The sequence below is a fragment of the Anolis carolinensis genome, unplaced genomic scaffold (genome assembly GCF_035594765.1).
Source record: "Anolis carolinensis isolate JA03-04 unplaced genomic scaffold, rAnoCar3.1.pri scaffold_12, whole genome shotgun sequence".
NCBI lineage: Eukaryota > Metazoa > Chordata > Lepidosauria > Squamata > Dactyloidae > Anolis > Anolis carolinensis.
The window spans coordinates 10,001,707-10,022,205 of NW_026943823.1; the positions used below are offsets into that span (position 1 = coordinate 10,001,707).

General features: G+C 42.3%; 1 protein-coding gene across 4 annotated transcripts in view; it reads left to right on the plus strand.

Moving 5' to 3' along the window:
* Positions 1 to 20,499, plus strand: part of LOC100566500 (connector enhancer of kinase suppressor of ras 2) — a 296,823-nt gene that overhangs the window by 221,927 nt on the left and 54,397 nt on the right. For all 4 annotated transcript variants that reach the window (XM_062963810.1, XM_016995043.2, XM_016995041.2 and 1 more), the window contains exons 14-15: positions 7,802 to 7,836; positions 18,814 to 18,862. In XM_062963810.1, the coding sequence (XP_062819880.1) occupies positions 7,802 to 7,836; positions 18,814 to 18,862 (84 nt within the window). The remainder of the gene's footprint in view (positions 1 to 7,801; positions 7,837 to 18,813; positions 18,863 to 20,499) is intronic.

Genomic DNA, 20,499 nt, shown 5'->3' on the forward strand with positions numbered 1-20,499 from the left:
GTACCAATTAGAGCCAGCTGTACTGACCTCATTACAGTACATTCCTATGGGTCTACTGAGAAGTCAGTATCATTGAGTTCAATGGCACTTTCAGGCTCCAAGCTTCACTGAGTTTGTCAAACATGGAGCACAGAAATTGGAGTTGCAGGGAGAAGATGTCTTCCTCTTCACAGACCAATAGGAAATTACTTCTAATAAAGGAAGCTGCTTCTCCAATTAGCAAGGGCAAGGGAGACAGATATAGGAGCCAAATGAACCACATTTTTCAACGTCTTAAACTAATAACGTGAGAATGGCGAGGCTGATGAGAAGATAATTATTTCTCCCTGAAATATGAATAAATTATCAGCCAGTGACAGGGCAGAGGGAGGACTAATGGAGCAGCTCTTTTTTCTGGAATGTGCCTGCTCTCTGTCCCCTTTCAGTTTGAGAAGAAGATGGGTGAGCTTCATTCATATTTTAATACTATAATGGTTTAACGACAAGTTTCCAGTCACCATTACTTACGTTTTCCGGGTGACCTTTGAAACAAAAGGGTTGGGTCTGAAGAAGCTTTGTCTTTCTGTATCAGGGATGGAAGGAAACTAGAAGTGATGACTTTCCTTTTGGTGGCAGCACAAGAATCTCTTTCTTTGAAGATAGTGATTCCCAAGCTTTTTTTGACTAGGGACCACTTCATCGGGGACCACTTTGACCAGGGACCACTCTCCAACATTAGTACCAAAAGGGTCACAAATCAGTATTTGGTCAACTTTAGATTTGGTTTGGTTATCTGGGGCACTGATTCAGAAAATTGCATTGGATAGACCACATCAGCTCTAGTTTCTGATACAGAACATATGCCATCCAGTAGTCGTCATCTGCTTGCCGGGCTGTGGCGCAGCTGGCTAGTAACCAGCTGCAATAAATCACTACTGACCGAGAGGTCATGAGTTCGAAGCCCAGGTCGGGTTAAGCCCCCGACCATTAAATAGCCCGGCTTGCTGTTGACCTATGCAGCCCCGAAAGATAGTTGCAGCTGTCAAGTAGGGAAATTTAGGTACGCTTTATTCGGGAGGCTAATTTAATTAATTTACAACATCATAAAAACTGCCAGCAAAACACGAGGAAAGGAATGAGGAAGTACAGCCACCAGTGGACAGTGAAGCAACAGCTCCCCCTGTGGCCGAAATCGGAAAAAAATGTTAAATGCCTCTGTGTCTGTCTATATATGTTGTTTGTCTGTTGGCATTGAATGTTTGCCATATATGTGTTCATTGTAATCCGCCCTGAGTCCCCTTCGGGGTGAGAAGGGCGGAATATAAATACTATAAATAAATAAATAAATAATATTTAATCATCTAGAGCTGATGTGGTCTATCTAATGCCATTTTTTGAATCAGCACCCCAAATAACCCCAGGAACAGACTTAAAAACGAAGACACCAAGGCACCCCCATTTCCAGGTGCCAGATGGAATGGCTCCGCTTGGGGGAGGAGGAGGAGGAGAAGCAGCAGTCAGAAGGCTTGTTATCGTTGCCTCAGCACTATAAAAGGGTTTTGCGAGACCGGTCTCTTGTTACAACGGTGTAGTAACAGTGAGGCAGCAGACCATATTTTAGTTCTTGGGGACCACTGGTAGTCTACGGACCACAGGTTGGAAACACTGTTTTAAAGCAATGTTGACCAACAATATGCTGGCCAGATGGGCAATTTTTCCCTTTCATATGCACTGGTCTGCATCATCTCAGATACCTCACTTTCCTTCTGCAATCCTTCTCAAAATAGTATCAACGTTGTCTCCCTTCTTGGGTCATTTTGATAAGGACTGCAGTGGAAAACTAAGCTACGTTTATCCTATAGCTGCATCTCCATAGCTACATCTCCCATACTTCTAAGCAGTGAAGTTGCTCCTCTAACATGGGCATTTTTTGTGCTGCAAAAGAGCAGAGGTGAGCAGAGATGCACTCAATTGTTTACATGTACATGGATACATTGCAACAGGTAACTATGAATCTATGATCTTCAGAGACCTCCAGGGATCCTTGTAAGCTCTCTGTAGATTACATCCTTGCAGTGCATCCATCTGCTAGAAAAGGGTTGGATGCATCCTTTCTCGCACTTAAAAATAATGAAATGCAGTTGGAAATGAATTGACTAAATGCAATTAAAACAGGACAATTAAAACAGCATTTCCCTTAAAAACCTTGAATTCTTAAAACTGGTCAGAGTATCAGATTTTTATTTTTTAAAAGATCTTCTTATTCTTCCTTGTCCTCATTCTCTTCTTATTCTTCTTCCATCCGATTCTACCCATTGCCGTAGAATTTAATATTCACGAGCCGGAGTACAGCTTGTCAGCGTGCATTAGTGTAATCACTGGAGAGACAGTGAAATGTCTTCCCTTCCCCAGGCAAGGACGCACTGTTGTTGTGAAGGGAGCATTTATGCCACCGATGTGCAACTGGATTTGCTGGGAGTCACATTGAAAGGAGAAGCCTCATGCTTTGTCTGTCTTGCTGTGAAATCTAATAGCCAGCTTTACCGTCATCCACTTGGCCTGGCTCTTTCTCAAGTTGGAAGGTTGCCAGTTGGTAATACCCTGAGCAATGGATTTGTCCTTGCAGTACAGGAAATAATGAGGTGCTTCCCGGTTTTTTTGTTGTGATATGCTGCCAAGACAGCTTCAATTTACAGTGACCCTCCAAATGAGAAAACTCCATAAGCCTTGGTCAACAATAGCCCTGCTTGGGTATAGAAGACTCAGGTCAGCCCTGGCTTCTTTGATATAATCAATCCAGCACAGCCCAAAAAAAAGTTTGGCATCTTGGTTTTTAGACCTGTTCTGGGGTTGTTTGGGACAGTGATTCAGAAAATTGCATTGGATAGACCACATTAGCTCTAGTTTCTTAGATATGGGCGAGCAGATGGTGGCCAGTAGATATGTTCTGTATATCAAAAACTAGAGCTGATAGGAGGGAATTGGTGCCATTTTTGGAATCAGCATGTCAAATTTACCCAGAAATAGCTCTAACGTTTGAGGCACCAAAATGTGTGTTGGCCAGTGTGTAATGTGGTCTTCTTCCTTTCTTACTGACGTTTACATTGTTGTCATTGTTTGCTGTTAAGTAATTTTGGAATTATGGAAACTCTAATTCCTAAGGAGTTTTTCAGCCACAAAGGCAATGCACCTTCTTGGAGAGAGAAGGAGAAGGACTTTCAAACAAGTCAGTGACCTTGATGGGTCAAACAATAATTCACATGCAAATAATTTGGAATCGGTTACAAGTGGTTTGGATTGGAAAGTCTGTTGAATTATAAGCAAAGGTAATGACAAGGTCCATAAAGCTTGTCCGATAAGACTTCACTGATGAGAAACATATTCTAGGCACATTTTGCTCTTGAGAGGAGACTGGACGGTTGCCTCCGTCCTCTGAAATGCATTATCGCCATGACAAGGAGAACAATTAAGAAAAATGGAGGCTGGTAGAGCCATAGCAGAAGAGCTCCCAGAAGGAATTCTTCAAACTTACCAAGGTAAAGCTGAAAGTAGGAAGATTAATGATGTTGCTCAACACCTAGTTTAAATAGATACAGTTTCATAAATTCTTACATGAAGCATCCATGGCATCAAACAAGTGTCTTTCTTGGTGATGATGATGGTTGCAGCAGCTGTCAGAAATATTTAAACTGTCCCTAAGTGTGTGAATGGTTGGCTTCAGACCTATTCGTTGCTTGGAATCACTCGAGGGCAGTGAAGACAATAATCTGGTGTAGATTGCCAGCATGCTGTGACGGTCTGAGTGTTGGACATGACTCTAGAGACCAAGGTTTGATTCACTGCTTGAAGGAGCCTGCGGTGGTGTAGTGGATTAAAGTCTTGTGACTCGAAGGTTGGGTTGCTGATCTGAAAGCTGCCAGGTTCGAATCCCACCCGGGGAGAGCACGGATGAGCTCCCTCTATCAGCTCCAGCTCCATGCGGGGACATGAGAGAAGCCTCCCACAAGGATGATAAAAACATCAAAACATCCGGGCAATGTCCCCTGGGCAACGTCCTTGCAGACGGCCAATTCTCTCACTCCAGAAGCGACTTGGTGCAAGTCGCTCCTGACACGAAAAAAAAAACCTGCTTGAAAACTCCATAATAGGGTTGGTTTAGGGTAAGGGCTTGAAGGTACATAATAGAGTTGTGTGCAGAATTCGTTTCTCTAATTTCTTTTGTTTGTTCGGGAGCACGAAACAGGGATCCCCCTCCCTGCATGAAAATCAGCTCAACACGAACGCTCAACATGACATCCAGGCCCAAAAAGTACCTGCCAGTACCTGAAGCTGAGCGCTTCTTACTCTAGAGTAAGAGGTGCTCGGCTGCAGGCACTTGCAGGCACATGCACTTTCTGGGCCTGCACGCCCCACATACACAATTTCTTTCCAATGAGAATGGGTGTGTGGTATGAAGTGCAGGCCCAGAAAGCTCACGCATGCCTGCCAGTACCTGCAGCCAAGCACCTCTTACTCTACAATAGAAACAACAGGTAAGAAGCCTCCTTAAAGTGTGCTGGGAAGAGGAGCCTGGGTGAGATAGAAAACAGGTCATAATGGGCTGATAGAAAAGATATCTGCCCTCCTGATTTTGGGAGGTTACCAAAAGATTATTGGGGCCCCCACCAAAAGCTGGGACATGAAATGGATCAAGGTTTACCCCGAAAGCACAACCCTAGTACACAATAATAAGATCCAATTTACAAAATGGAGCAATTTCCTTGTTTCCTAGAATACTCTTTTAACAGGACTTCAGAATGAGATTCGAGCATTCATTCAGGTCTCAATTGAGATTATGGATTTCCTAGATCTATTAGTCCTAAATTATGATGGTGGTTCATCTTGGGTGAGTTAATTCTGAGTTCCTTCCCCTGGAAAATCTTATCCGAATGTAGATGTTGCTTTTTTGGAGCTCAACATCAAGATTCCCAAACCAGCATGGGCACTGACCATGGGAACTAAGGAATTCTAGGAGCTGCTGTCCAAAAATAACTTTTCTATCTTTTGGACAGAGTTATGGTGCTATTGCATCTGATATCAAGGTATTTTCCCATAACACTAACAAATGAGACAGAAAAGGTTCATTTTTATAAGTACTAGAAGGCACTTCTTTAATGCATTGCTTTCTCAGGAAACCAATTTGAGGGTAGTTGGCTTTAAAACAAAGGTTAATTTTGAAATATGCAAGATGTCAAGAGCCTCTTGATAGAAGGAGATGGTTCGCAATGACTCAAAGAACCCAGGTAGATGAAAATAATTGGCCAGAGCATCCAGCCTTGGGTTAATGAATTGGTTTTTAAATATTTTCATGTATTCATTTTAATGTATTTGTTTTAATACTTTGAGCCCTGTGTTGCAAATGACATGAGGTGTAAATTAAATCAACTAGTTTCTTCTTTAAAGTGTAACTTTGTCTTTTTGAAAAAGAAGAGGCTACCTTTTAGTGTCATATTTGATTGGCAAAATACTGCAAATCAGGCTAATGTCTGAGTCAGATAAAAGGTTACAGTACAAGATTATTTTTATTTCACTGTGTTGCTAAGAGATAGTGGCAGATAATCCTATAAGATCAGGTTGCAATGCCCGACTGTCAGCACTTCATGGAAATCCCTTCTTGTCATGACAAAAGTAATCTTTTTGCATCCAATGTCAATCATGTTATCTTTCAAACTGACAAGCAAATACAGAGTACTATAGTGAGGACCACTATTTCACTTTAAGTCATCCTTGTCTTAAGTCATCCTTAAGTATTTCGTTTCATAATGGTTTCTGTGAGAATTCAGGAAACTATTAATTCCTTGAATGTTGTATTAATAATAATAACAATAATATACTTTATTTATATACAAGCCCACGGTGGCTCAGCGAGTATGGGGTTTTTTATTAGTGTAGACAACCCCAGCTCCAACTGTCTTTTCACAACAGTGACGAAGAGCTGAGACTCCCTTGCATCATTATGAAATCGTTTCTAGGACTGGGCACAACGGTTCTGTGAATGTATTTAGCAGCCATATGCTTCTTTAAAATAATGAATTAATTGCAACAGCCACTACATACACAAACCCGTTGGGGGAGACCAAAGTCCCTGTTGTGTCTGCCAACAACTGACTTTCCATGGTTCCAGAGTTCCCATTGCGGAAACTGTTCACACATTTGAGGAGTGTTTGCAAATAGACAAATGGTATAACAATTTTAGAGCATGTCTGTCTAGGGCTTCAAGCTGTTTGACTGGCTTCAGAAGCTACACCATTTTCATGTGTGCTGAACATGACAAGAAGCAAAAAAAACAAAAAACCCAGCTTTGAATTTATTGTAGGATAAAGGTAGGATATAGATGAAATAAACAAATAGCTCACCCTTCCATCACCAACCCTTTTGCTCTCTTCAGACACATCTCAAATGGTGGCTCATATTCTCTTCTTTCCAGGATGCTGTCTCCTGGGTCTCAGCAAACCGGCAACACTTTCCACCTCATGAACCTCTTGCATAAAAGCCGTTTTTGTAATTGGAGGTGACCATGAGTCACCTTAAATCTTCACCATGGAGGTAAAGGGTGGCATAAAATGCCAGTAAATAAATAAACTTGACAGAAGAGGGGAGTTTTTGATTTAAAAAGAGGAAAAATAACAACCCATGATGCTGGACAATAGAGGTGAGCCTTTTCTTCCTTGCTGCTCCATGGGTGACTCCAAAGCAAAAAGCACATATGTCTGGACATTCCTATGACCCATCCAGACAGTACTTTTATTCCAGGAGCTCCTGCATCAAAATGGAGGGTGTCCAAACGCTGTCCCCTGAAAACATGGGATTGCTACAAACAGCAAAAATTGCGAGATTTTCAGGTGTGGAATATCCCGATTCTGGCTAGAAAATGCGTATATTCGAATCTCTGTATGTCCCTACACTCAGAAAATACGGGAATTTTTATGTTGGTTTGTTCCCGGGTTATATATGTCGGTTCCTAATTGGTTGTATCCTAACATGGCAACAGTTGACTAGAGGGCCAAAACTTTATCCTGGAAAAAGAAACTTCATCCTCCACACCTTTCATGAAGTTTGTGGCACACAAACAAAGGCTTTGCCATGTAATCAACTTTCCCCATGTTTTTAAGACAAAAGCAATGAGGAACAGACATGTATAACCCAGGAACATCACCCCATAGTTCCCAGGCACGTACACAGCCAAACTGGTTTGCACAGATGGCCATGCAGTCTCTATAACCCAGGAACAGAACTTATACAATGATTCACATATTCACGTCTTTGGGGGCTGCAAAATCCCAGGACAAAGCAGCAAGGGTAGACGATGGTGGCAGAAATCCCCGTACCAACAGATCTTCTCAGGTGCTGGGGTTTTATGCTCCTGACTAAAACGCACGATTTGGTGCTGTCTGGAAGCGCCCCTAGGTTGATCTGTCTTATTTCTGATGCAGTTTAAAGCATTCAAACATTTTCTTTCTCCACTCCAACAGACCTCCAGACTCATCCTTCTCTTAAAAGGCAAAAGGGAAACCAGTCACCCCATCTCTGTACACGCCGCATTGCAAAATCAGAGTTTTGTTTTTAACGCCTCTTGCAAAACCTCTCTTCAAACCAAGTGCAGTTTTTCAGTTTCCTTCCCGTTAGAAGGAGCAACCTGCTGACTTGTGTTGTTTCTGTGACCCTTTTTTCCCCTTACAGATAAGATAGCTTTAGTCATGTCAGAGAACTCTTTTTCTTCTTCCTCCTCCTCTCAAAGTGTGAAAACATCACTTCTTCTTTCTCTTTTTCTTCCTTCTTGCAGAGGGCAGGAGACACCATCGCTGGAGATTCGGAAAGGTAATTTTGAAAAATATTTCTCGTCTTTTTGTCTCCCTTTATTTTCAAACTTCTAGCAACTTTGCCTGAGATGTTTTGTCTTTTGGAAATACTGTCTTTGTGGAAATTGTGAAGAGTTTGCCACATCACACACAGACTTTAGAACATTTCTGAACCGTATCATCTGTTCATTGTATAGGAAAGAGATGATACAAACAAAATCTCAGTGCAATTAATATTTTAACCAAAACCAAATACGTATATATGCTCCAGCTACTGTTCAGTCTTCCAAAAAGAACACATCTCTTTTCAGATGGTTGGATTTAAAGCTGAAACTCAGCTGCATTTAGGACAAAGCTGATTTTAGAGATCCATCAAAATCAAATGGAACGTAAAACGGCATTGATTTCTGTAAGTCTCTTCCTTGGAGAATTAAGCCTGGGTCCAACCCAAAGATGCTAAGTTAGATCCAGGCCTAGCTAGTTGGACTAGGATCCTTATGAATTCAGTGGAAGAAGTTAAACCAGGATCTAACTCAATTCTCATTCGAAATGGAAATGAAGTGCCACTAACTTACTTTCTATACAACCCATTTATTGCCTAGTTGTTTTCTACTTCCATGATGTAGGGTGGATTTTTTCAGGTTTTCAGGAGAGGCACTCACTATTGACTATGGTGGCTAAAGATGATGGGAAATATAGTTCTATGACATTTGGAAGTCCAGAAATACTTTTTCTGCACAGAAAAGTGAAGTTTTCTGTAGAAGAAGCACACATTTTTGGATAGAATACATCCTGAATTGTGTAGTCAGCCCTCCACATTCACTGGGTATTAGGGGCACAGAATCCTCACAAAAATGAAAATCTGTAAATGATAAGATGGGGGGGGGGGAGGTATCATGAGATAACACCTCTAGGAATTTCTAGGTTCTCCTTCATAGAGTCAACTTTCTGGAGGACCTAGAAATTCCTAAAGAGATGTTCTTGCTAGGGATCTCTAGAGCAGTGGTTCTCAACCTGTGGATCCTCAAATGTTTTGGCCTACAACTCCCAGAATCCCAGCCAGTTTACCAGCTGTTAGGATTTCTGGGAGTTGAAGGCCAAAACATCTGGGGACCTACAGGTTGAGAACCACTGCTCTGGCATGAACCTATGATCAACTTCTACAAAAGTTGATAATTAGAATCACGATGGGGGACCTAGAGCAATGGTTCTCAACCTGGGGTCCCCAGATGTTTTTGGCCTACAACTCCCAGAAATCCCAACCAGTTTACCGGATGTTCATATTTCTAGGAGTTGAAGGCCAAAAACATCTGGGGACTCCAGGCTGAGAACCACTGACCTAGAGATTCTTAGAGAGAACATTTTAATCCAGTTTGTGAATAAACAAATCTGCAGGAGTCAAATCCATAAATGTGATAGGCTGACTGTATAGTCTTGGGAAACTGTTGAATTTTGGCTGACAAAATTGTTTGTTCTTACCTTAAAAGAGGTGCATCCCTCATAGTGTGGACCCATGCTTATTAGAGCTTTCTCCTGGCCCTGTTGTAGATTGCTTTGGAATAGCTGCCGTAGACTCTCCAGAAGGTCCTGTCCCCCTCCTTGCCTCCTCTGTATCCTCCCTAAAATCTGAAAGCCTGGGATGTTCTCAGTCAACTTCTGAACTTCCCAACCTTTGCCTTTTCTTGTGGAAAAAGCTATGGTGGACTCAGCCTCGAGTCAGGAATCCATGACTCTTTTCTGTACCCACCAATTCTATGTAAACTATGGTCACACCATAGGTTCTTCACCCATAAACTACTCCTTACTTAGCCTTTGGTCCAGTGGAGAACATTCTCTCTTCACCTCTGCTGAACTTCAATTCATCTGCCAATTCTCTTGATTTTTATACATGGAATGGAGAAAATGCTATCTTCTCCTTTACCTCAAGCTACAAAATGATTTGAGACAGCTCTGATCCCTCGGTATTCTTATGCCCTGACTCGCACTCTTGACTGTACTGAATTCCAGTTTTCTACCTCTTGTAGAAACAATATCTCCACAATTCTGGCAGTCCTGCAAAGGTGAAGTGTTAACAAGCTAAACGTGGGTTGTGCCTTTCCCCATATTTGCATCCCCGAAGAAGCACGTAACCTTGTTTTATCTACTGTTGAAAGAGATTTCATCTACGGCCCACGTTCATCTTTGCACAATGCATACAATGAGAAGGGAGGTCGATGCGTTTCAACGGCTCGCTTGCCCTTCGGAGAGCTTTGCTTTGCCACTTCTTTTAAATGGGTGTTGCAGTCAATCATAGATCCATTAAGGCAGAAAGAAAAACATTTGGTATCGAGCGCTAGGGGCCTTATGTTCCTTCTTATGCTCAATGTCAAAAGTTGAAAAACCAAACTGTAGGCTGAGATGGATGCTTTCTGAGGTCCGGTTTTATCATTGAAGCTCTGTCGGATTTTCTGAGCAGATTTAGGTTCTCTAAGGGAATAGCTGGGCTTCTGACACAAAGAAAGGAAACAGAAAGCAAGTATTTATGAAATAAGGTACGTCTTTTGATGGAAGTCCTGAGAAATCCAGTTACAGATTCTCAGCCTTGAGTCAGGAATCCATAACTCTTCTTTGTATCCACCAATTCACAGAAATCCTCATTTTCATTGGTGGGATATTGGGGTGCATGTCATGAACAGAGTGGTGTCCCCAAGGGTGTGGTACCTTGTCCTGAAACTTTTCCTCTTTGAATCATCCATCCTTGAGTTGGGTCAACAAGTATCCGATTTGCCGGCTCCTGCCTTTCTACATCCCATTTTATTTATTTAATGGGAAATGGAAATTGCCTCCTTGAAGAGGCACGGAGACAAAACAATCTTGGCCTTGGATTATGAATGCGTCTGCCGGTTCCTGCTGCGTACTTTAAATGAAATAGCTCTTTAAAAAAATCATTTTTGCCCTAATTAACATTGTGTGCACTGAAGAAACACTGGCATCATAATTACGTAAATGTTTGTCCTTATTGCTGGCTTGATGCATTTATTTAAAAGATCCGTGTTTGCTTGGCTGTTTAAAATGAATGCTGGCTGCTTATTCTGAATGGGGCAATCAGAATTGTATTGCACCACTTGGAAGCTAATTGGACATTATACACACCTTGCCAATATTTCCCAAAAGCTCCTTGCTACTAAGAATGTCCCTTATTTGAACCTTCATTGAAAACCATGGGGCCAGCCCTATCATTAGGCAAGGTGAGGCAGCTGTCTGAAGCTGCAGATTTTAGGTGCTACCACCAGGAGCAAATCAATAGTTACTGTATGCATCCACACTATAGAACTGAAGCAGTTCAGTATCACTTAACTACAATGGTTCAATGCCATGAGATACTGAGAGTTGAAAGGTCTTCATCCTTCTCTGCCAAAGATTGCTGGTGCCTCACCAAGGAGCCCCCAGTGTTTCAGTAGGTTAAACCCTTGTGCTGGCAGGACTGCTGACCTGAAGGTTGCCAGTTCGAATCCAACCCAGGGAGAGCACAGATGATCTCCTTCCATCAGCTCCAGCTCCATGAAGAGACATGAAAGAAGCCTCCCACAAGGATGGTAAAAACATCAAAACATCTGGACATCCCCTGGGCAACGTCGGTGCAGACAGCCAATTCTTTCATACCCGGGTTGGATTCGAACTGGCAACCTTCAGGTCAGCAACCCAATCTTCAAGTCATCAGTCCTGCCGGCACAAGGGTTTAACTCACTGCGCCACCGGCGGCTCCAGCACAATAAGATGGGACATTGCCATGCCATAAGCCTGACGACTCTTAAAAGGGGGAATCTGTAACTTTGGCAGTGCTTAGTTGTGACAAATAAAAGAAATTGAAGCTATAAAGGCCAATGGAAAATGTCAGGGTTGAGCGGAATCGTTGTGTCATACCTTTTCTCTGTTTTCCTCCTGATGAAAATAAATGGAATTCCTGGGAAATGTTGAATGCAGGTGAGGGGACCCCTTAGGCAATCATTTCTCTTTTATAATGACACGTGTTAACTGTTGGTTTTTCAAAGTGGTGTTTGAAAATAATACACCTCAAAGAGAAAAATGGTCAAAGGGAATCATTTCAGGGCTTTGGAAAACATGTTCTCTGAGGAACGATGGAAGAAATTGATGTTTAGCCTGAAGAAGAAAAGAACAAGGAATGCAAGCACTCTTCAAATACCTGGAGGACTCCAGCCCCGGAGAGGACAAAGGCTTATTCTGTGCGGGTCTTTCCTCCACCTTACATCCTGCACGACTACATCTAATAGGGTTAGGTTGCAAAAGGAGGCTTTTGACTTTAACACGGGAAGAAAATGCTGGAGCAAAAGCAGTGTTTGACAAGGTACTTTTGGACCTTCTCCTTTCAAGCAGGTGCTGAATAATAGTCAGTCAAAAATGCTTGAGCTCTAGTTTCTTGTACATAAATATATTAAAGTATTTAGATTTGGTGGCCCTAGAGGCAAGCCCATAGCCAAGGGGGCAGTTTAGGGGTTCAAACCACCCCCAAAATTTTTCAGGTCAAAAGCAATACTGGTTTACACATGAATCTTAACTGGTTAACCAAATCCTCTTGCCAAGTCTATGAAAAGCAGAAATTAGAGTCCCTCCAGAACTGCAAACATTATCCCAACCAAATTTTGATTATTCACACTATCATTACCAACTTTTCTACTAATTTATATTCAATAGCAGCAATGGCTGACATAGTGGAAGTAACCAAGTTGGTGTACCCACAGTTGACAGGCAAAGCCTAAAGTACAGGATAGGACGGGACAAGGGATATGACCTGGATTGCAGGTGGAAATAGTAGGAAAATGAAGTGTCTCCCACTGACTGGTTCATTTAATCCAAGCCCTGCCAAAGAAGCCATGGAACAGGAGCAAAGAGAAGAAGCTGTGTCATTGATAGACCTTGGACTTTATATGAACCAGACTGTTTCTGATGACCAAGTGAAAGCTTGGTTAGTGCAAAACCCACAGACTCCTGTATTTCCTGTGGATAAGAAGCGGCATCTAAGATTTCAACCCAAATGGTTCAGCCTACTAACTTCATGAACAAGGTGTACACTAAGTAAGGTGTGGTGTTTGGAAGAGAAGGTAGAGGCAAAGGTGGTCATCAGAAGCTTGGTGCATTGGTGGCTAAACAATTGGTGTGATGGTGAGCTCCCACTGTTAGCCCCAGCAAATGTGAGTAGATCAATAGGTAGTGCTCCGGGGGGAAGGTAATGGCGCTCCATGGAGTCATGCTGGCCACATGACCTTGGAGGCATCTACGGACAATGCCGTCTCTTCGGCTTAGAAATGGAGATGAGCATCAACCCCTAGAGTCAGACATGACTAGACTTAATGTCAGGGGAAAACCTTTAACTTTAGCTTATGCATTCATTCTGTACAATAGTACTGAGCATACTCTGTGTTGGTCTCCCCAAGATTATAGTTAAGAACGAGAGGCATCCTCGACCCCTTGCATCAAATAGCCTGGTGCTTTGAGCGTACCAGTTTATACCACTGATATTGCAGCCAAGGATACAAGGCATTTCATTAAATCATGCCCTGCTAGAGGAAAATCCAGCAAAACACATCTTTTGACCAGAAATGCACAGAGTCATTGGCATTTTTGCTCAGTAGCCTCCAGCCCCAAAGCAGCCGGGAGAGAGAGAAGAAAAAGCGGTGTCTCGATCGCAGCTGGGTCCCCTTCACCAGCACCTCAGGCTGCTGACCCTCAAAGAACGCCAGCTGTAGCCAAAGCAGCAGTCGTCTGGCTCTTTCGCTCCTGACCGCTGCTGAGGCCAGGAAAACGCAAGAGAAGCAGAGAAAGAGAGAAGCAACAGATTTGGTGGCACTCAAAGCCTGGCTTGAACACTAGCAGCTCTCTGAACTTGATTCATTTATTTTGCAAAACCGTTTCTGCTGTGTGGATGAAATATGCAGGACCCTGCAGATGTTGTTAAACCAAAGGCGCACAAGCCTGACGTGCACAAGGCAAAATCCACATCCAGCACAACCTCTGGCCTATTGACCCACCATCTTCTACAAAGATTGGGTAAGAATTGGTTTGGAGCACCCCTGATTCACATGAAGCATCCATTGTCAGTCCTTGGAAGGTGTAGGACACAAAGCAGGCTCACACAGCTATTCCGTGGATACACTTTATTGAAATCCTTCTTGCCAAGATGAAAGCGAAGCTACTACTGACTAAGATTCGCCCAGACCTCAGCATATCAAACTACTACTTCCCTCCCAACCCCCCTTTCCGCATTCACATCTACCTGTCGATAGTCCTTTGCCAGGTTCGGAGGCCAGAGCAGGCCACAAATCAATCCTCCCAGCCAGATGGCCCTTATCATTTAGGTTATCTCTATTCCATTTGCTCTGGCAGGATGGGAACAGGTCAGCTTAGTATGAATGCTGGGTGGTCACATCCTGACATCCATACACCATCTGGTCTTTGGACACCTTGCAAATAGGCAAGATACCATCTCAGGGCCCATCTACATAGACCTCCATAGAGTGTTTCCCCGAATATAAGATAGTGCCTTATATTAATTTTTGCTCCCAAAAATGCAATAGGTTTTATTTTCAGGGAATGTCTTATTTTTCCATGAAGAAGAATTCACATTTATTGTTGAACAAAAAATGAGCATTTATTATATACTGTACAGCAGTTGTCATCACAAACCAGCATAACCAGACAAACTCTGAATCCTGTCAAGAATTTCTTGTTACTACAATTATTTCCATGTATAACGATCTATGGCACATACATTTACGGATCCTGTATGCTCTGGTGTTCTGTTTGGCAGGCATGCTTCCAAACAAAAACTTTGCAAGGTCTTACTTTTAGGGGAAGCCTTATATTTAGCAATTCAGCAAAACCTTTACTAGGTCTTATATTCAGGGGATGTCTTATTTTCAGGGAAACAGGGTAGTGGTTGCATGACGCATAGAGCTGATTTTGCTACTCAAAGTGGACTTGAACCTGATTAACAGAAGTCACAAGTTGCTCTGAATTTTCCCCATGAATCCAGAGCAAACCATGGCCCATGTAAACAGTTGTGCCACTTCCTATTTGGGAGGTGGCTATGGCTGTTTTACACTGGTATCACACTTTCCCTGGGAATGGCAGAGACTCTATGTCAGGAATTCTGGCAGACTCGCGGTCTTACTGTCTTCAAATACTACTTTGAGAACATATGTACTATTATAGGTCCCATGTTGACCTTTATGGCATGACTTCAAAGGACACTCTGTTTAGAACTATTTTGGTTCAGTAGTGGAGATTTGTAGATGAGGTTTCATACTGTTACAGACTTCTTGCGTTTTGCTTCTTATTGCATCCAAATACTTTGTCAAAGAACTAAAAAAGAACTCAATGAGGAAAAGAGAAGTTCTATGTGTCTTTGGCACACTTCAGCATTTGTCCTGCAGCACAATATTAATATTACTTTCCAAGAGAGAAAGCTACAAAGGAGATATTATTGGACCCATCATTTCACCATGTAGATATTTACTTTTGCAGCTATCAACAGGGATGAATTACTCAACAGCCCATTTGGGGTCCATCAGCTATCTGACAGCTTACAGGATCTTGCAAAGCTGTGTGAGTCTAATGACTCAGAGACACAAGGAGGAAAAGCAATCCCTTGTAAAAACGCCCAAGGATTACCATATTTCAAACCAACATCCGGAGTAGAATGTAGTTTAGTTTTCAGACCTCTCCAAAAACTGCAATACTTTTTTCTGCTCCATGCCTCAAAATGCACATTTCAGGCTTATAATGAATTCAAAAGGCACAGTTAAGAATAAAATGAGCAAAAAGAGATCTAATTGATGACTTTTTGTTGCCCTCTCCCTCTTGGCTGTCAATCCATATGCTTGCCCTAAAGGAGGAGACAAAGTGAATGAAGTCAGTTATGCAATAGATACTCAAGGATGCTGACACCCGCTGTATTTGAGAGGTCAGATGGAGAGACCTAAATAAAAATCACAGTTGAGTTTTGAAAAACAGGCCACCCTGTGTCTGCAATGGCATCGTTCTATAAAATGACTAGCTGTGCCCGGCCACGCGTTGCTGTGGCTAGGACTTAATTTTTCTTTTCTTTTTGTTGTATGAACGTAGAGGCGTGGATGAGAGGTTGTGCTGTCAATTTTCAAGGTTGTGGGGCATTTAGTTTAGTTGTTTTGTCCGGTGCCGTGATTCCATTACCCTTTTATATATATAGACTAGCTGTGCCCGGCCACGCGTTGCTGTGGCGAAGTATGGTGGTATGGGAAATAAAGTATTGAGGAATGGGTGGTAGTTAAGGTAAAGGGTAAAGGTGTGGAGTCTAGATAATCCGGTTAAAGCAGATAATATAAGATTATATGGGTTATATAGCTGTGTGGAAGGGCCTTGAGTCCACACTGCCATCTAATCCAGTTAAAATCTGATAATCTGTATTTTATAGGCAGTGTGGAAGAGGCCTAAGTGAGGCCTAACTCTGACTGTCCCCTGGGTGAGTGGGTTGCTAGGGTGGAGCTTAGCCTTCTAACTGGCAGCAATTGGATAAAAACAATTATTCCTCTCCCTCTAATTAGGACTTTATTTTTCTTTTCTTTTTGTTGTATCAACCTAGAGGCGTGGATGATGGGTTGTGTTGTCAATTTTCGAGGTTGTGGGGTGTTTAGTTTTGTTTTTTGGCGGTCGCCAGGATTCCATCACTCTTTTATATATATAGAAGGGTAACAGGGATCCAAATTTCACCAGAACCTCTTTGGGGATTTAATTTCTGAAGACACACAAAACCCCATCTACGAGTATTTCCAATGCTGCAGATGGTGTGGACTTCCTAGCTTTCCCTTGGACCTGTGCCAATTTGCAGCTATTTATTATCACTGAACCCTTGATTACTTGAGGGGCAGCAAAGTACAAGATGCTCATATGAGGAAGCCTTCAGCTATAAATAGCCAACAGTCGGAGAGAAAGAGAGGTGGTTGGAAGGTGTCAAGAGAGAGAGAGTGAAGTATAGAGTGGCCTACATACTATATCAGTGGTTCTCCACCTTCCTAATGCCGCGAGCCCTTAATACAGTTCCTCATGTTCTGGTGACCCCCAACCATAAAATTATTTTCGTTGCTACTTCATAACTGTTATGAATTGTAATGTAAACATCTGATATGCAGGGTGTATTTAAATTCACTGGACCAAATTTGGCACAAATACCCGATACACCCACATTTTATTACTGGTGTGGTTGGGGGGGATTGATTTTTTTTCATTTGGAAGTTGTAGTTGCTGTGATTTATAGTCAACCTACAATCAAAGAGCATTCTGAACTCCACCAGTGATGGAATTGAACCAAACCTGGCACACAGAACTCCCATGACCAACAGAAAATACTGGAAGGGTTTGGTGGACATAAACCTTGAGTTTGGGAGTCGTAGTTCACCTATATGCAGAGAGCACTGAGGATTCCAAACAACAATGGATCTGGATCAAACTTGGCACAAATACTCAATATACCCAACTTTGAACACTGGTGGAGTTTGGGAAAAATAGACCTTGACATTTGGGAGTTGTAGTTGCTGGGATTTATAATTCACCTACAATCAAAGGAGCCTCCAGTGACCTAGGGGATAAAAGCCTTGTGACTTGAAGGTTGGGTTGCTGACCTGAAGGCTGCCAGGTTCGAATCCCACCCGGGGAGAGTGCGGATGAGCTCCCTCTATCAGCTCCAGCTCCATGCGGGGACATGAGAGAAGCCTCCCATAAGGATGGTAAAACATCAAAACATCCAGGCATCCCCTGGGCAACGTCCTTGCCAATTCTCTCACTCCAGAAGCAACTCAGGTTGCTCCTGACACACACACACACACACACAACAATCAAAGAGCTCTTTGAACTCCACCAATGATAGAATTGAGCAAAACTTCCCACCCAGAACCCCCATGACCAACAGAAAATACTGGAGGGATTTGGTTTCTTAACACTATCCGAAATATGTGTTTTCTGATAGTCTTTGGCAACCCCTCTGAAAACCCCGTCGCAACCCACCAGGGATCCCAACCCTCAGGTTGAGAAATGCTGTTCTATATGGTTGTCTGGGAGTGTCTTATAGAGATCAAATCTATGTCATGTGCATTGATGTTTCCAAACTTCTCAACATTTTTGCACTTTTGAGCATTTCCTTGCCTTGTGAAAACTCTGGGGTCTCCATAAGCCAACCTGAAGATGTAGAGAGATGCAGAAGCAGATCCATGGGGTGATAAATGAAGAGAATAGGCCAAGTAGCTCATTCCAAGGAAAGGTCCAAACCACAATGATAGAGCACAGGTGTTGTATGTAAAATCACTGGTATTTCCATCTGGAGTTGGGCACATCGCCTGCCTTGGGACTCAAGAGAGCCTCTGCCAACCAGTCTAAACACTACTGGGTTCAATGCCCCGGCGGCATGAGCTATAAGGCAGCTCCTAGCGCTGCTAAGAATGCCATGTTCCTTTCTGATCATCCCAGAGGCGATTGTTTTCCACCTCCCCATTCCCTACCCCCAGCCCTTATGCTTGCATTAATAGAGATCTGCTAATCAGCTTTGAGGATTGTCAAAGCAGATGCTTTCCCATGTACCAGTTACATTTTCCAAGGCTGGTTCCCCTCCTGGGCTTTTTTCCCCCTTTTGTTTAAAGGCAGCCTTGTCATGAAAGACTGTTATGTGATTTTCAGATCTCCTTTACCGATCCAAATGACAAAGCTTTATTTTAAATAACTCAAAAGACCTGAGCGGCACTTTTTCCAAGGGAAGCTGTTTTCCTGTTTTGTCGCCGAGCCGGATTCGGATCTACCTCCAGTTCTTTGACCCTTTTCTGTGTATAAGAGGGGTATATGGCGTGAATAAGTCCCGTAAAGCAGACAGGTAAATCCTCAAGCTGTCACTGGGAGCTGTAAAAATCATATTAAATGATATTTGTATGCAGATATGAACTTTTTCACCTTTTTCTCCCCAAAAATCTCTCTCTAGGTATGTGAGTTCTGCTGTGGAGCGTCAAGGAAGCACATCAATGAGGAAGGTAAATCTTTACTGAATCGCTATAGCTACTTAACTAAAATAGTCTCTTACTAATGTTTGGGTGTACATTTTGCATTCTTTTGTCTAAATAATAATAATCTCATTGTTTTCCCACCCCCAAATCTCCCACAAAATGTAGCACTTTATCCACCTACCTCACCTATTATGTTTACAATATATACTCCTCACACTTTGGCCCAGTTCGCTCTCGTTTTAATCCTTGTTACTTCTAAATATGGTTTTATCTGGTTTTAATTTTTGTTTGTTGATTATTTATGTTGTGTATGTATTTTATTTTGTGTTATTGTGATTACCTGGGCTTGACCCCATGTTAGCCACCCTGAGTCCCTTCGGGGAGATGGAGGCGGGATATAAAAATAAAGTTATTATTATTAGTAGTAGTAGTAGTAGTAGTAGTAGTAGTATTAAATTGATGGAGATATCTGACCGTTCAGGGTGACTTTGGAACAATGGCTAATGGGTAGTTTTCTCTAGTAATTGGCATTGATAAAATAATGAGAAAAGGAAAAGCCTTGCAGAATTTCTACAGTAAAGGCCAATGCTTTGGAAAGTTGCTGTTTGTTGTTTGTTTGTTGGAGCGCAACTCCAAGGATGCCACCAACCAGCATGGTTGGGAAACTTACTCGAAGGCTTCTCCCATCTGGTTTAGCAACTTGTTTTCAACAGGCCATTTGTTTGAAAAATCCACTAAGAGGACAAAACTATGCAGAGCCATTCACCTTTTACTTCTTTTCACTATCTGACAATCAGGGATAGACTGCTGCCAAACAGAGAGGCTCCATTTATCCTGTTGTGGCTCTGCAACAAATATATTATTTTCCTACTTAGAAAGCATCTCATTTCCCAAATTCCAAGCAGAGCGTTTAACCTCTCAGTTGTCTGTGTGTTCTGATTTTCCTTTTCAAACCTAATGTTACATTCCAAAGCATTTCTTTGTAATATACTAGTTTCATATATAAATCATTTTAATATCCACAGTCCCATTCCAAATTGAACTGTTGGAGGGGTTGGTATTTTGAAATGTTTCTGCATTTATTTGAACCTTGGACAGCTGCTTCCATTGTATCACTCATTGCTCAACCCTAAGAACTGGGAGAGTATATAAAATATTTAGAAAACATATACTCTCTGTGTTGTCGAAGGCTTTCATATCCGGAATCATTGGATTGCTGTGAGTTTCCCGGGCTGTCTGGCCATGTTCCAGAAGCAGTCTCTCCTGACGTTTCACCCACTTCTATGGCTGGCATCCTCAGAGGTTGTGAGGTTTGTTGGAAACTAGGCAAGTGAGGTTTATATCTGTGGAAAGTCCAAGGTGGAAGAAAGAACTCCTGAACAAAACTGTTCTTCTACATTTAATGCATAGATGGCAATACTTATCTGAAGTCTATGTGGCCAGTACAGAATGTATCTTGAGCTTGTTTGTTGTCGATGTTTCTCAGAGTCTGACACTGTATAGAACAATAACTTCTGGTTGTTGGCCTTGGGCACAGAATGTTGTCTTTACAGTATTTCTAACGTAATACAAACAACAGAGATCGGCAAACAATAAACTATGCTGTCAATAGATTGACAAGGTTGACTAAAACAGAAACGTGCACAGCTAAATCTTTAATTCTG